Source organism: Cryptomeria japonica, chromosome 9, assembly GCF_030272615.1.
Source record: "Cryptomeria japonica chromosome 9, Sugi_1.0, whole genome shotgun sequence".
Lineage (NCBI taxonomy): Eukaryota > Viridiplantae > Streptophyta > Pinopsida > Cupressales > Cupressaceae > Cryptomeria > Cryptomeria japonica.
The window spans coordinates 562,368,350-562,381,448 of NC_081413.1; the positions used below are offsets into that span (position 1 = coordinate 562,368,350).

At 35.5% G+C, this 13,099-nt stretch overlaps 1 protein-coding gene across 1 annotated transcript; it reads right to left on the reverse strand.

Annotated features, from left to right (window-relative positions):
• Nucleotides 1-4,382: 4,382 nt before the first annotated feature.
• LOC131071050 (FBD-associated F-box protein At5g22730) lies at nt 4,383-6,104 on the reverse strand. The gene is made up of 2 exons (XM_058006750.2): nt 5,052-6,104; nt 4,383-4,899 (listed from the first exon to the last, which is right to left on the reverse strand). Exons 1-2 carry the CDS (start codon nt 5,949-5,951, stop codon nt 4,612-4,614), a joined length of 1,188 nt encoding a protein of 395 aa, XP_057862733.2. The 5' UTR covers nt 5,952-6,104; the 3' UTR covers nt 4,383-4,611.
• Between the last annotated feature and the right edge of the window lie 6,995 nt (nt 6,105-13,099).

Consider the following 13,099-nt stretch of genomic DNA (forward strand, 5'->3'; position numbering starts at 1 on the left):
CCAGTTCCATCCTATCTCTCTTTGTAATGTAATTTATAAGATCATTTCTAAGTTGATAGCAGAGAGATTGAAGAACTGGCTCAGGGATGTCATCTCTGGGAAGCAGAGTGGGTTTGTGGAAGGCCGCCAAATCCTAGATGGTGCGGTCATTGCTATTGAGGTCATTCATTCTATGGCGGCTTCCAAGGAAAAAGCTATATTTATTAAGTTGGATATGGCTAAGGATTATGATAGAGTCCATTGGTCCTTTCTAAAAAAGATCCTTAGGGCCTTTGGCTTTGCTGCTGAATGGATTCAATGGGTAATGAGTTGTGTTACGTCTACCTCCTCCTCTGTGCTAATCAATGGGGATCATACATAGTTGTTTGGTGCTTCTAGGGGTCTTTGCCAGGGATACCCCCTCTCCCCATACTTATTCATTCTCTTGGCTAAGGGTCTGGGAAGGTTGATTAAGCATAATGTGGGTCTGGGTATTATTCAAGGTTGGATTTAGGGAAATGATCTGCATCCTCAATCCCATTTGTAGTTTGTTGATGACACCTCTAATGGGACTAGCCTAGATTAGAGAAGCCTTGAATCTGCGCAAAGTTTTGGATATTTATCTTGTCGCCTCAGGTCAGTTTATCAATGAGAATAAACCTTCCATTCTCTTCTTCAACACACAAGGAAATATTCAGAGGAGGATTGCTCATATCCTGAGATTCTAGGTCGATTCTCTTCCCTTGACTTACCTAGGTATTCCTATCTCTACCAGTAACCCTCATAGGGATTCATGGGAGGGTATCTTGGACAAATTTTGCATGAAGGTTGAACATTGGAGACACAGATGGTTATCCTTTGTGGGGAGGGTTCAACTGATCTAGTTGGTGGTTTAGGGTCTTCCGATTTATCGGTATATGCTCCAAGTGGCTCCTGAAGGGTTTGGATTCTCTAGCAAGGCAATTCTTATGGGCAGGCAGCCTATCCTCCCATAAATGGTGTCTTGTAAATTGGGACTTGGTGTGTAGCCCGAAGCAGTCAATTGGGCTCAGTTTAAGGCAGTCTGTTTTATTTGGGAAGGCTTTGGCGGCTAAATTGTACTGGAGATGGTGTGTTGAATAGGATCAAGGCTGGGCTAAGATTTTGGCTTGCAAATACATGCAGAGGATACCGAAGGAGGAAATCCCAAGGTATCCGCTAGAGGGAAAGGTTCTTTGATTTGGAGTACTCTGTAGGTCTTTTTTGGATATGTAAGAGGGGGGAAGAGGTACTTTTCTGCTTTGATTCTTTGGATGGGTATTCCCCCATCGTTGATCAGTTTCCCAATCTTGGGAACCTTTTTCAGAGGTTCCTAGAGGCAGGATGGTCTAGGGTGAGCGACTTTAAGGCTTTTTATAGGTGTGGGCGTTTGGAGTTGGAGCGATGGAAGGCTCCTAATGAATGGCCAATTGTTGGTATGGATGAAGAGTGTGCTGAGTTGTATGGCATTTTGGCTAGTAGATACTGTAGCTCCCTTAAGGGTAGGGATAGACTTGCTAGTTCCCCGAATCCTAAGGGCGTTTTCACTGTTGCTAGTGGTTACCAGGAGTTTTTGTCCCAAAGATTGGAGGGGAGGGAGGTGCCTTGGTGGAAACAGGTGTGGAATAATTTTTCTTGGCCAAAGTGTAACTATTTCACATGGACTTTGGCTTTGAATAGATGTCTTACTTGAGACAACATTCATAAGAGGGGATTCCTTAGGCCTTCCATCTGTGTTTTGTGTGGTAATGGGGAGGAGGATTCCTCACACTTTTTCTTCAGATGCTCTTTCTCGCTACTAATTTGGCATTACTGGTGTGGGGGGTGTGGAAGCATCATGCAGATTCTTTGGTGGAGTTTTGGAGTAGGTTGGGCAGACCTCCTATCTTGTCCTCTTTTCTCCAAACTGTCTAGCATATCGGGCCCATTTTCATTCTATGGCAGATCTGGCTAGAGAGGAATAAGAGGATCTTTAGGGAGGCTAGATTGTTAGTTGAGAAAGTGTGGAATAGAATCATTGGTATGATTCGGGAGACAGTGGAAGCTAAATGTGTGGTGAATTTTCCTTTGGATTGAAGAGAGGCTGATATTGTGAGTAGGTTGGGTTTGCAGGAGATGACACCAACCTCGGCATGTGTCATGATAAGTAGACGTGCGATGAAAAAGGTTCAAAGGATGGGAAGGTGGATTCCCCCTCAGGATGACTCCATCAAGATTAACACCGATGGCTCCTCTAAGGGTAATTTGAGCCCTGCTGGGATTGGCAGTGTTGGTAGGGATAGTAGGGGTAAGGTGGTTTTCTTCTTCTCAGTGCATAAAGGGCGTCAGTCTAATAACTTTATGGAGAGATTAGCAATTTTATATTCCCTAGAGCGGGCCTTGTAGTTGGGGTGGTAGAAGGTTATCTGCGAATCGAATTAGCAAATTATTGTTAACTTGTTGATTGAGGAGAAGGTGAGTGGGGTGCATTGGCAGTTAGCAGGGATTGTTCACCAGATTCTTGAAATTAGTTCTATGATGGAAAAGGTGTCTTTCATCCACATTCCTCATGAATGGAATAGAGCAACTGATTGTTTGGCTAAGTGGGCCTCAAACCGTGATGATGATTGGAAAGTTGAAGGTTGGGAGCAACTCTCCTTGGATTATTGTCAGGACCTGCATAAGATATTTGCTGATGATATGGATAGTTACGAAGCCGACTGATTTTGGGTTGGGCTTGTGGTCCCCCCTGAGGCCTTGAGACTATGGTTCTCTCTTGGGTTGGGTTTGTGTTCCCCTCTTGGTGCTTGAGACTCTGATTCTCTATTGTAATTCTTGATTTTGTTCTTCAATAAAGTTTTTACCCCTTTATTCAAAAAAAAGAGGTGAAACTTAGAGATAAAATAAAACAAGTGTCACCTACTGGTGAGTACTTGTTCTCATAGTATTGTAATAAAAATGTTTGATATAATTTATAATTATTACAATCTTGAATTATTGTTATTTTAAAATTATATTATTTCAAATATATATGTAATATTAATCATAACTCTCACTTTAATAAAATAGTATTAATAATTATAATGTAATATACCACAGTAAAAAAAAATATTTGAGAAAAATACATAATCTTAATTTAACTAAAAATTCTATATAATTATAATTATAATAATCAAATCAATCTTAAACTTATTTATTAATTATCAGTTTAATATTAAAGAGTTTTAATTGTATTTATATAATATTAATTATAACTAATTTTAATAAAATAACTACTAATCATGATAAACAATTGTATAATATATACATTAGAGTGAAAATGTGAAAATTTTATTTTTCTAAATAAAAGATATTAAAATTTATGATTAGAAGTTATTATATTATTTTGTATATATTAAAATGATAATAAAAAAATTATGATTTTGAAAAGATATTAACAAATTAAATTATTTCAAAAAATATACAAAGTTATAATTAGTAAAAATATATTATTTATTTTATTTAAAAAAAATATTTATTATGTAATAAATAATTTAATTAAAAAAATGTGAATCAAATCCCTATAAAATAGAATAATCATTGTTTTTTACAATATTATAAATAAAAGAAATTTAAAAAATATTTAAAATAGATTTTTATTTTTTAAATATAAAAAAATCTAAAAAAACCTGAAAGAAAGCGTCCAAACTTGATGATAAAAAACCTATATATAGATTAAAAAAAAACATTGTGAAAACCTACTAGCGTAGCTTTATATAGTTTTTAAAAAATAAAAAGAATAACCCAATATAACTCAACAATAAAAATAGTAAAAATCTGGTCCACAAATGGAAAAATCGACCAATCTGCAGTCGGCCTTTTATGCGTTATTTGACGGGAAAGTGCTAGATTTATCTGTATTTTGAGCTGTTTTCATACAGGTATGCATTAGTATAAAAAGAATAATATGTTTGGAACATACTATTTTTTAAAAATAAAAGAATTTATATTAAACTATTCATAAAAGATTCATATGACAGATAGGGGTCGCCGTCAAATTCTAAAATAACTAAAAAAATATATATATTAAACTATTCATAAAAGATTCATATGACAGGTAGGGGTGGCCGTCAAATTCCAAGCATGGTCTGGTCTGTCTCCTTATTTGGCAAATTAAGCCTTCAATAATTCTCTCTTTAGTGTCATGAACTGTACGGTTAAATCGTTGCAATAAAAACAATTTAAAATAGATTCAATTTACTAAATTTTCTTTATTGGCTGTCCGTTATCCAAATTGAAGAGAACATGCTTTAAAACAAACTATTTAATTTTTTTTAAAGATAGTGTGCAATGAATTTGGAAACTACAGCGGCTGAATGGATTAGCTTCTCACCACATCTTAAAAAGTTAACAATGGAAAAGGGAGATGATAGAATTTTGCATCACTTATTACAAAATGAAATCCAAATAACAGAACCGCGCACCATTTAATGTTTTAAATTTGTGGATGAGGTGTTCTGTCCTGGGCCTAACAATGTTGGTCATTTAAAAAATAAAAGAGTAATGTTTGTTGACAAGAAAAATTCAAGAAGATATTTGAAGAGATTTTGGTTTCCTAGAATAGAACAGTTTATCAAATTCTGCCAACCCATGATACTAATATTCAGGGCATCTCTCACAAAATTCACAACCATTGCTATTTGTGAATGTGAAAGATCTTGATTTTGAGAACTGCTTCTCCAAATCTTTCATTTTATTTTGCATGATCCCAGTGCAGAGTTGAGGCAGATAAACCCTAATTATACTTGTTAATGGACTATTTTTGAGAAGAAAACCTAGAAAAGTTAGTGCCCGTCCACCCTTGTGTGTCCCAATATGGGCACGCACCATCTTCAAATTTGACAATTTCACCTCTGCTATTTGCATCCTATCTGATATCATCTCCTGCATCAAACATAATGTGGGTTCACAAACATTTCAGGACCAGAAGACAATATTGTTACTGGTAGAAGCTGAGTACAAAAAGACTACCCACACAAAACCTGATACAGAACTACAGAACTGTTAAAACTAACTTGAATGTACAAAATACTAACCTGGAAACATAGGCCATGGATTGTCAACTCTTCAAGCCCCGGAAAGGCATTAAGAGCAGTAATAGTTGGAATTCCAGGATGGAATGGATCGCGCACATTGTGATTCCGAAGAGTAATTTTTTTAATAGATTCTGCTTTTGAAATTCCTTGTAGCAATTTAAGCCCAATATGGTATGGCCAAAAATCCATGAGGCTGATTTCTGTCAACAGAGGGCAAGCCATTTGCAATGATGAATAAGGGCTGGAGACTCCTAGATTTAGGTACATGAGACTGGAAGAATGTATCTTCAACTTTTCCAATCCCCCACAACCCCGAATCAACAAATTTCTAAGTTGTGGGCATAGGGCAATGAGTCCCTCAAACATGGAATCATCCAAATTCGGAATATGGAAACAATAAAATGTTTTCAGGAATGGGAAAACCCCAGAATTAGCGGGTATCTTGGGTAGATGGATGGATCTTAATTGTAAGTTAATGAGATTTTCACAGCTAAAAAGAGAGTCCCCAAGCCTCGCCATGGAAAACCCCATAATCGGCGTACAAGATATTTCTAGATGCATGCTTTTCACCTTTTTTTCCGCTGCAAGACGAATCCAGTTGTTCAAATCTATAGCTTTAGGGCTATTCAAGAAAATCTGAAGGTCCAAACAGCAAAGACGAGCATCGAGGTGTAGCAGGGCATTGTTAATTATGGCCTGTATCCTCATGTCATCTTTCTGTTTCTCAAAATCCTCAGGACAAAACTTGAGGACAGGTATTTTCCTCCACAAGAACCTCCATCTCTGAGAGAGGATGGAGGAGCGTACAACATCTCTGTAAGAAATATTTGAGAGAATAGCTGTTAAAAGAATGTCATCTGATAATTCAGACAGCCTGTCTGTTGCGGATGCTGTTGCCATTACTGCTATCTTATTTTCAGCAAGTGCAAAAGAACCTCTTAAAATCTAGAGCGCCCACTGTGCGGAATCTGAAGTAACATTCATATCACTATTCAATCCAATTTACGTTCTATGGTGGTTTTTTTATCGTTCGGTGTGGTATTTTGACAGAATTATGAGCAAATACTTAGGGTTAGGGCAAAATTTCAATTGTAATGAATTTTAAGAAATATAAAGGAAATCTGCTATTTAGAAAATACAATGATGAAAGAAAGATATGTTTTTTTTTCCTTTAAACTTTTAGTTTATAAATTCACTTTTAAAATCAGAAGTGGAGAATTACAGGCTGTTGAAAATAATTGAGAGGTTAAATTTTCTTTTGAAAAAAATAATAATATAATATTTCAAATAGTATTTAATTTAATGATTAACAATCATTATTATTAATCAAGTCTTGAAAATCCATTTTTTAATATTAAATATTTAATTAAAAATAAATTATTTTAAGTTATTTAATTCATATATTTCTATTAATTTTTCAATGATTTAGTAAGATTGTTTAAGATTATAATTCATTATCAAAATTAAGTTCTTATCACATATCATCATTTATGATAAATCTAAACATTGAAAAAATAATTTTTCTTTTTTTTCTTCAAGTATATGTCATGACTTAGCTCCGATCTCATAGAGGGGGCTTTTTGAAAAAAAGCACAGTTCCATCAAATGTGTAGCACAATTCTGCTTAAAAACTTAAGCTCTTAAATTGAAGGAAACTGGAGCTAAGTGAAAAATGAAATTATTATTTTTTTCTATTTTCCCTCTAAAAATTTTGGCGAGACTCATGTCAACTCTTTTATGATTGTCAAGTGGCAAACAAAATTTCTAAGCTAGTGGGGCAATTTCTAGCCCCACCCCATATTCATCCCCCATATTTCTATTTTTTAGGAGTTGATTCCTGTAGCCCAAAAAATATCTACATGGAATCACCTCTTCCTTAAAAATAGATCTTAAACCCCTCCCATGAGACCCTTGACTTAGTTACAATTCTTGGTAAGGATAATAATGTTTAGTATATTCTAAATTATTATAAGACCCTCCTTAAATGACATCATTTAAAGAGCAAGACTCCCAATCAAGATTCAAGAAAGGCAAATATGTTGAGGTTGATTGAAAGAAAATAGCTACATAATTGAAATAAATTTTTTTAAACCTCTCCCAAAAAACAAAAACATTGTGGTCCATGCAAACACCCCATTATTATTATTTTTATATGTTCCATATTTCAAAACTATCACGCCATTATTATTATTTTTATATGTTCCATATTTCAAAACTATCACGGCTATTGATAGTTTTAAATTTCATAGTTTATATGGTGTGCATATAGTAGAGTTAAATTTTTGGATGTTTATGAATTGGAATTATACAATATGGAATTCTGTTGGTGTAAATAATTATTCATCTTGGATATTATTACACCTTACTTTAGTTTACTTAGGAAATGCATTTCATAGTAGTTTGGGTATGAGACACTTGGGTGTTTGTGCCACATTGGGATAGTGTGTGTAGGAGAATTTCCACCTTTTATGGTGTGATCTTGTTGTTACACTCCACATTCAGTGGGTGATCCACCTCATGTGGAATATTATATTGCTTCTCCTACCTACCCACACCTATTTCCTACCTACCCTTGTTTCTTATTGAGCCACATGTCATGTTTGTGTGCTCACATATCCATATAGCCTTGCCTATATAAACAGACTCATATTCATTGTATGTAACGATTGATGATCCAGTTGATCAGTATTTTCATCTTGATAGAATAAAGTTTATTTCTATCATATATTTTGTCTCTCTTATTTGTGTTTTCCATTGCCTCTTGATCTTGAAAAAATCTCACATGGTATCAGAGCCATTAGAGTGTCATTGGTTTGCTAATTGAGAGAAATTTAATGCTATTTGGGGTTGTGTATTTTGGAGTTTTCTATTGCAGGTTATTATTGAAGTTTGATGGATCAAATTTGAGGTTACCATTGGATTTAGGATGTCCAAGAAAGTCAGTTTTGTCTTTTGTTTCATCAAAATCGGACTTCGGAGGCCAAATCTAGAGGCATTTGAAGTTTGATGCTGCAACGGAAATTTTCCAGAAATTATAATTTTGCAGGCAATTTTCAAATAGTGATATCTCACTCATCCGGACTCCTTTTTCCGAGAAATTTTTTTTGGGGGGGGTAGAATTTCATGATCTATACAGTGGTGCAGAATTTTTCTGATTTTCGGATACAGGTTTTTTGGAAATCGCGAAATCCTGATTTTTAAAACTTTGGAGGCTTCGTTTGGGCTCATATGGACTCCTTTTCAGGTGCCATTTTTTTTGAAAGTGCATTTTTTTTTGTCTACTTTCATAATATGCCATCTGTTTGCAGTGATTTTAAGTAGAAATTGTACTTTCAGTATTTGGCCATTTTTGGCATATTTGGTACTTGTATTTTGCTTGGATCTCAGTTTAGATCACTAGCAGTATTTGTTGAAGTCTCTTAGATCTCATTTTCAGAAGTTGTAAATTGAAATCAGAAGTCCACTTTGCCTTGTTTTGCAAGTGGCCCATTGTATACGCACTAAGTATAAAGTGCCAAAATCACCATTTTGGGGGGATTTCTTGATTGAGTATTTTGGGGGGGTGTCTTGTGTGATTGTGCCTCTCTCTATCTTGTATTTTTTCATTTTGGTGCTATGGGTTCTCCTAAATTTCCACTTTTAACTCCTCATAATTATGCATCATGGAAAATTAAGGCATGGAGTAAACTAATGGAAAACTGACTCATTCATTATGTAAATGAAACTATTACAACACCACCTGATCCTAAGGCTAATCCTAATGGTCAAATTGAATGGCTTACTAAGAATGCTATGACACTTGGAACTCTTAGAAAGTATGTATCAGATGACCTCATTTTTCACATTGATAAGTGTACAACAATTAAAGAGGCTTGGGATATTTTTAAGAAATTGTATGGTCAAGTTGATGAGATTAAGGGCTACAAGCTTGATAGTGAACTCACAACTTTGGATCCCAAGAATTTTGATACAATCCAAGATTATGTCACAAAAGCAACTGAGCTAAGAGCAAAGCTAAAGGATTGTGGAATTGACAAAAAGGATTCTCAATTGCTTTATAACTTGTTGGACAAGCTTCCTTCAAAGTATGCAGCCTTTGTATCTAGCTTTCACACCCATAGGTTAGCTTAAGGTTCCTCATACACTTATCCCTCATTTGATTCATTCACGGAGATGTTGATACTTGAGAAATCTAATTTGACCACAATGGGGATTCTCAAATCTTCAAAGTCACAAGCTTTGGTGGCTAACAAAGGGAATCAAAGTAATCAAGGAAAATGCAAGAATCAAAAGCAACTTAAGTCAAAACAACAACAAGATAGAGAACGATCTTCCTCTCCACAACAAGGTGATTCACCATTCTCACCTAAGAGGAAATCATATAAGGACAATCTTTTTTGTGGATATTGCAAGAAGTCGGGACATGATGAACATCATTGTTATAAGAAGGATATTGATGAGTTGAAGAATCTTCTTGAGAAGAACAGAATCAACCTACCTTCTAGAATGTCTACATCGACTTCTTCTTCCAAGGATAAAGAAAAGGATCACTCTTTTGGGACAGATAAAGGAAAGGGACAAGCTCTTTGTGCTACTATAAGTCATGATTCAGGGAGATGGCTTCTAGATTCAAGGGCTTCTCATCATATGGCATCTTTGCAATCTATGTTTTCTACATTTGAGCCTTGCCACATGCCGCAGATTTTGATGGGCAATCATACATACATGGATGTGATTGGGAAAGGATCTATTTCCATTGGGGATAACTCCTTCAATGATGTGTTGTGTGTACCCGACTTGACAAATAATCTTCTTTCCATCTATCAAATCACACATGGGGCAACTAGGAAAACTATGGAGTTTACACCTTATTCAATTATCATTAGAGACTTGGAGAGTGGAGCTATCATTGCGACTGGGGTGGTTGATCATGCATCTCAGTTGTACTCTTTTTCAGATTTTGGTCCTATTGATAAGGTTGGTTCTTCCTATGTTGATGATTCAGATTTTGAGGAGAAATTTGGGCATTTGAACTTGGGGATTCTCACATGTGACCCCATTCTTGAGCCTTGCATTTCATCTCCTTCTATTGATATCACAACACCTATTGCACCTGATGATGCAACTAGTGCGATAGTTTTGCCTTCTTATGATTCAGTGCAATAGGATATTTCATGTCTTCCAACTTCAGTTGATTGGGATGCCTACTTGACAGACATTGCAGGTTTGTTTGTGGACTCCTACATTGCAGATTTGGGAGATACCATTCATGACATTCATATTCTCTTTGATGAAGATGACCCTTCTTTGATTGTTGCAAGGGATAACTCTGACCCTCTTGTGCATTCTCTACATGATCAATCTTTAGAGGTTGACATGATTGTGGATACTTTTGTACAACACTTGGAGGAGATCTCTTTATCTTTTGAGGAGACATATGAGTCTTTGGATATTGTTCTACATTCATCTCCACTAGATCTTGGCGTGCCTTTTTCAGTAGTGTGTTATAGTTTACCACCTTTGGAGGGGGTACCTTTCAGCATCGACATGGGGACACTTGAGTAGTTTTCAGAGATTCTTTTCATCATGAGTATTTTTGCTTCATCTTCCCTTCATGGTTGGGGAGACTTCATGGATACACCTTTGGTTTTGTTTCTTCCTAAGGGGAGGAATATTGTTCGACATTCATGGAGCAGTTTCTTCATTCATCTTCAAGCTTCTATCATTGGTGCAGATTCCAGATTGAGGGGGGGCTTCCTAGTCTCTCTTCTTCTTCTCTCATATGGGGGGGACTTTTTCCTCAGATAGGATTTTGTCCTTCACATACTTCTATGAGAGTTCTTTGTATCTAGTTTCCATCTCTCTTTTGGGGGAGGGTTTTTTCCCATTGGGTTTTTCTCTCTTTCCCTGCTTTGTGAAAGATTTCCTTGTATTGGTTTTCATGCATTTGCATTTGTACATGGGCACCTAACATGGCCTCATAGCCGGGACTCATCTTGCATTTCTTAGTTGAATTGTAGACTTTAGTGCATTCCCCTAAGTTGCACTTAAGGGGGGGTGTTGGTGTAAATAATTATTCATCTTGGATATTATTACACCTTACTTAAGTTTACTTAGGAAATGCATTTCATAGTAGTTTGGGTATGAGACACTTGGGTGTTTGTGCCACATTGGGATAGTGTGTGTAGGAGAATTTCCACCTTTTATGGTGTGATCTTGTTGTTACACTTCACATTCAGTGGGTGATCCACCTCATGTAGAATATTATATTATTTCTCCTACCTACCCACACTTATTTCCTACCTACCCTTGTTTCTTATTGAGCCACATGTCATGTTTGTGTGCTCACATATCCATGTAGCCTTTCCTATATAAGCGAACTCATATTCATTGTATGTAAGGATTGATGATCCAGTTGATCAGTATTTTCCTCTTGATAGAATACAATTTATTTCTATCATATATTTTGTCTCTCTTATTTGTGCTTTCCATTGCCTCTTGATCTTGGCAAAATCTCACAAATTCTACACAACATGAACCATTTAGAAAAAAAATATGTAATGGATTTTTGGCATTAATATTTTTGGTTAAAATGCATTGGACATGATTATGATGACAAAGGAATAAATAAATAATCATCAATGATGACCTATAATATTGATACTGAAATTTATTACATGATTTTTTCAAAAGAATATAAATTCTATTATCACATCCCACACAAGAACCCATATTACTTCTTGTGAATTATTGCACTAACCAATTCATTAATAGAAAGGTTGATGGCAACCAATGCTAACAAACTAGGGAAGGAACAAACAACAACACAATGGAATAATAATGATAGGAATTTTAGATTAAGAACAAAGACTTCATTAATAAATAGGAAACAATCCTCTATGCAAAGGAATAGCATTCAGTTAAATTATTGAGTCTCTTCAAATTGATTTACAAAACCAAATATCAATATTCCCTTACAAAGAAAGGTTTTAGACTCCACTGACAAAGTTGACTTGAATGATCTCTTTCAGACTATTTACAATTTAGTCTGTTTTTCCTTGCACTTGACTCTTCTCATCCATTTCTTTTGTCTTCTCATGATGGTCCAGCCAACCTCCACAGAGGCGATTCCCCAAAGGAAACTAATTGGCACAACCACCATCGACCAATGAACTCTGCCAACAATTTGACTTCCAATGATCATTGGTTTGCCTTCCTCTATTTTTCCTTCCTTCTTGTAAGATGACATGAAGTCTATTAAATGTCATAAAAAAGTTAAACTATCTTCAAGACAATGCGACAAGAACTTGTATCCAACATAAAACAACAGGAAGTTGTTAATAAGGAAGAAATGTGTCAACAAACTATAAGAGTCAAACAACTCCACAAACCAAAACCAAAATATGTTTAATCTAACAAACAAAACAAGAGAACAAAACCAAAATTGAAAGAGAGAGTGATGCCCCTCCATCAGGCTCTTGGGCAGAAAAGAAATCATGAACTCCTACTCATGAAGTCTACAACAGAATGACCCAACTTTTAATGAGTTCGGGTTTGCTTAGCCAAGAAGTGTCCTCCAAAGGATGATCTCTCCACTTCACCAAATACTTGAAGTATTCATATTTGCGGGCCTTCTTCAAAAACAATCAATCAAGAATGCATTCTATGTCTTGTAGAGTAGATTTAGTTCATCACTGATCCCTAATAAATGGTAACTCTACCTCTGTTGTGCCCTCCTCGACATTCCCTTTGTAAGGATATAAACCACCTATGTTACTCAAGCAATTTAGGTACCAAGTAATTTAATGATTCATATATGTCATAGCTCCTAGAAGCCATGTCAATACTTTTGCATTATTCTAGCCCCAATGTAATTTGGACTAGGGGTGGAGTTCTGGATTTTGTTATATGGATAGTGTATGTGTTTGTGTTAGTTGTGAACCTTGATTTTAATATTATTAAATATAATTATTATCTTTGATATGCTATCTGTAATTTAATGCATTTATTTTGTTTAGACTAACTCAAACTAATCATGTGTGGATGGA

Excerpts from the sequence above, each read along its gene's own strand:
- LOC131071050 (XM_058006750.2), bottom strand. The coding sequence starts at position 5,951 with ATGGCAACAGCATCCGCAACAGACAGGCTGTCTGAATTATCAGATGAC. Across the intron at positions 4,900-5,051 it reads TCCATGGCCTATGTTTCCAG|GAGATGATATCAGATAGGAT; the intron begins GTTAGTATTTTG and ends TGTTTGATGCAG.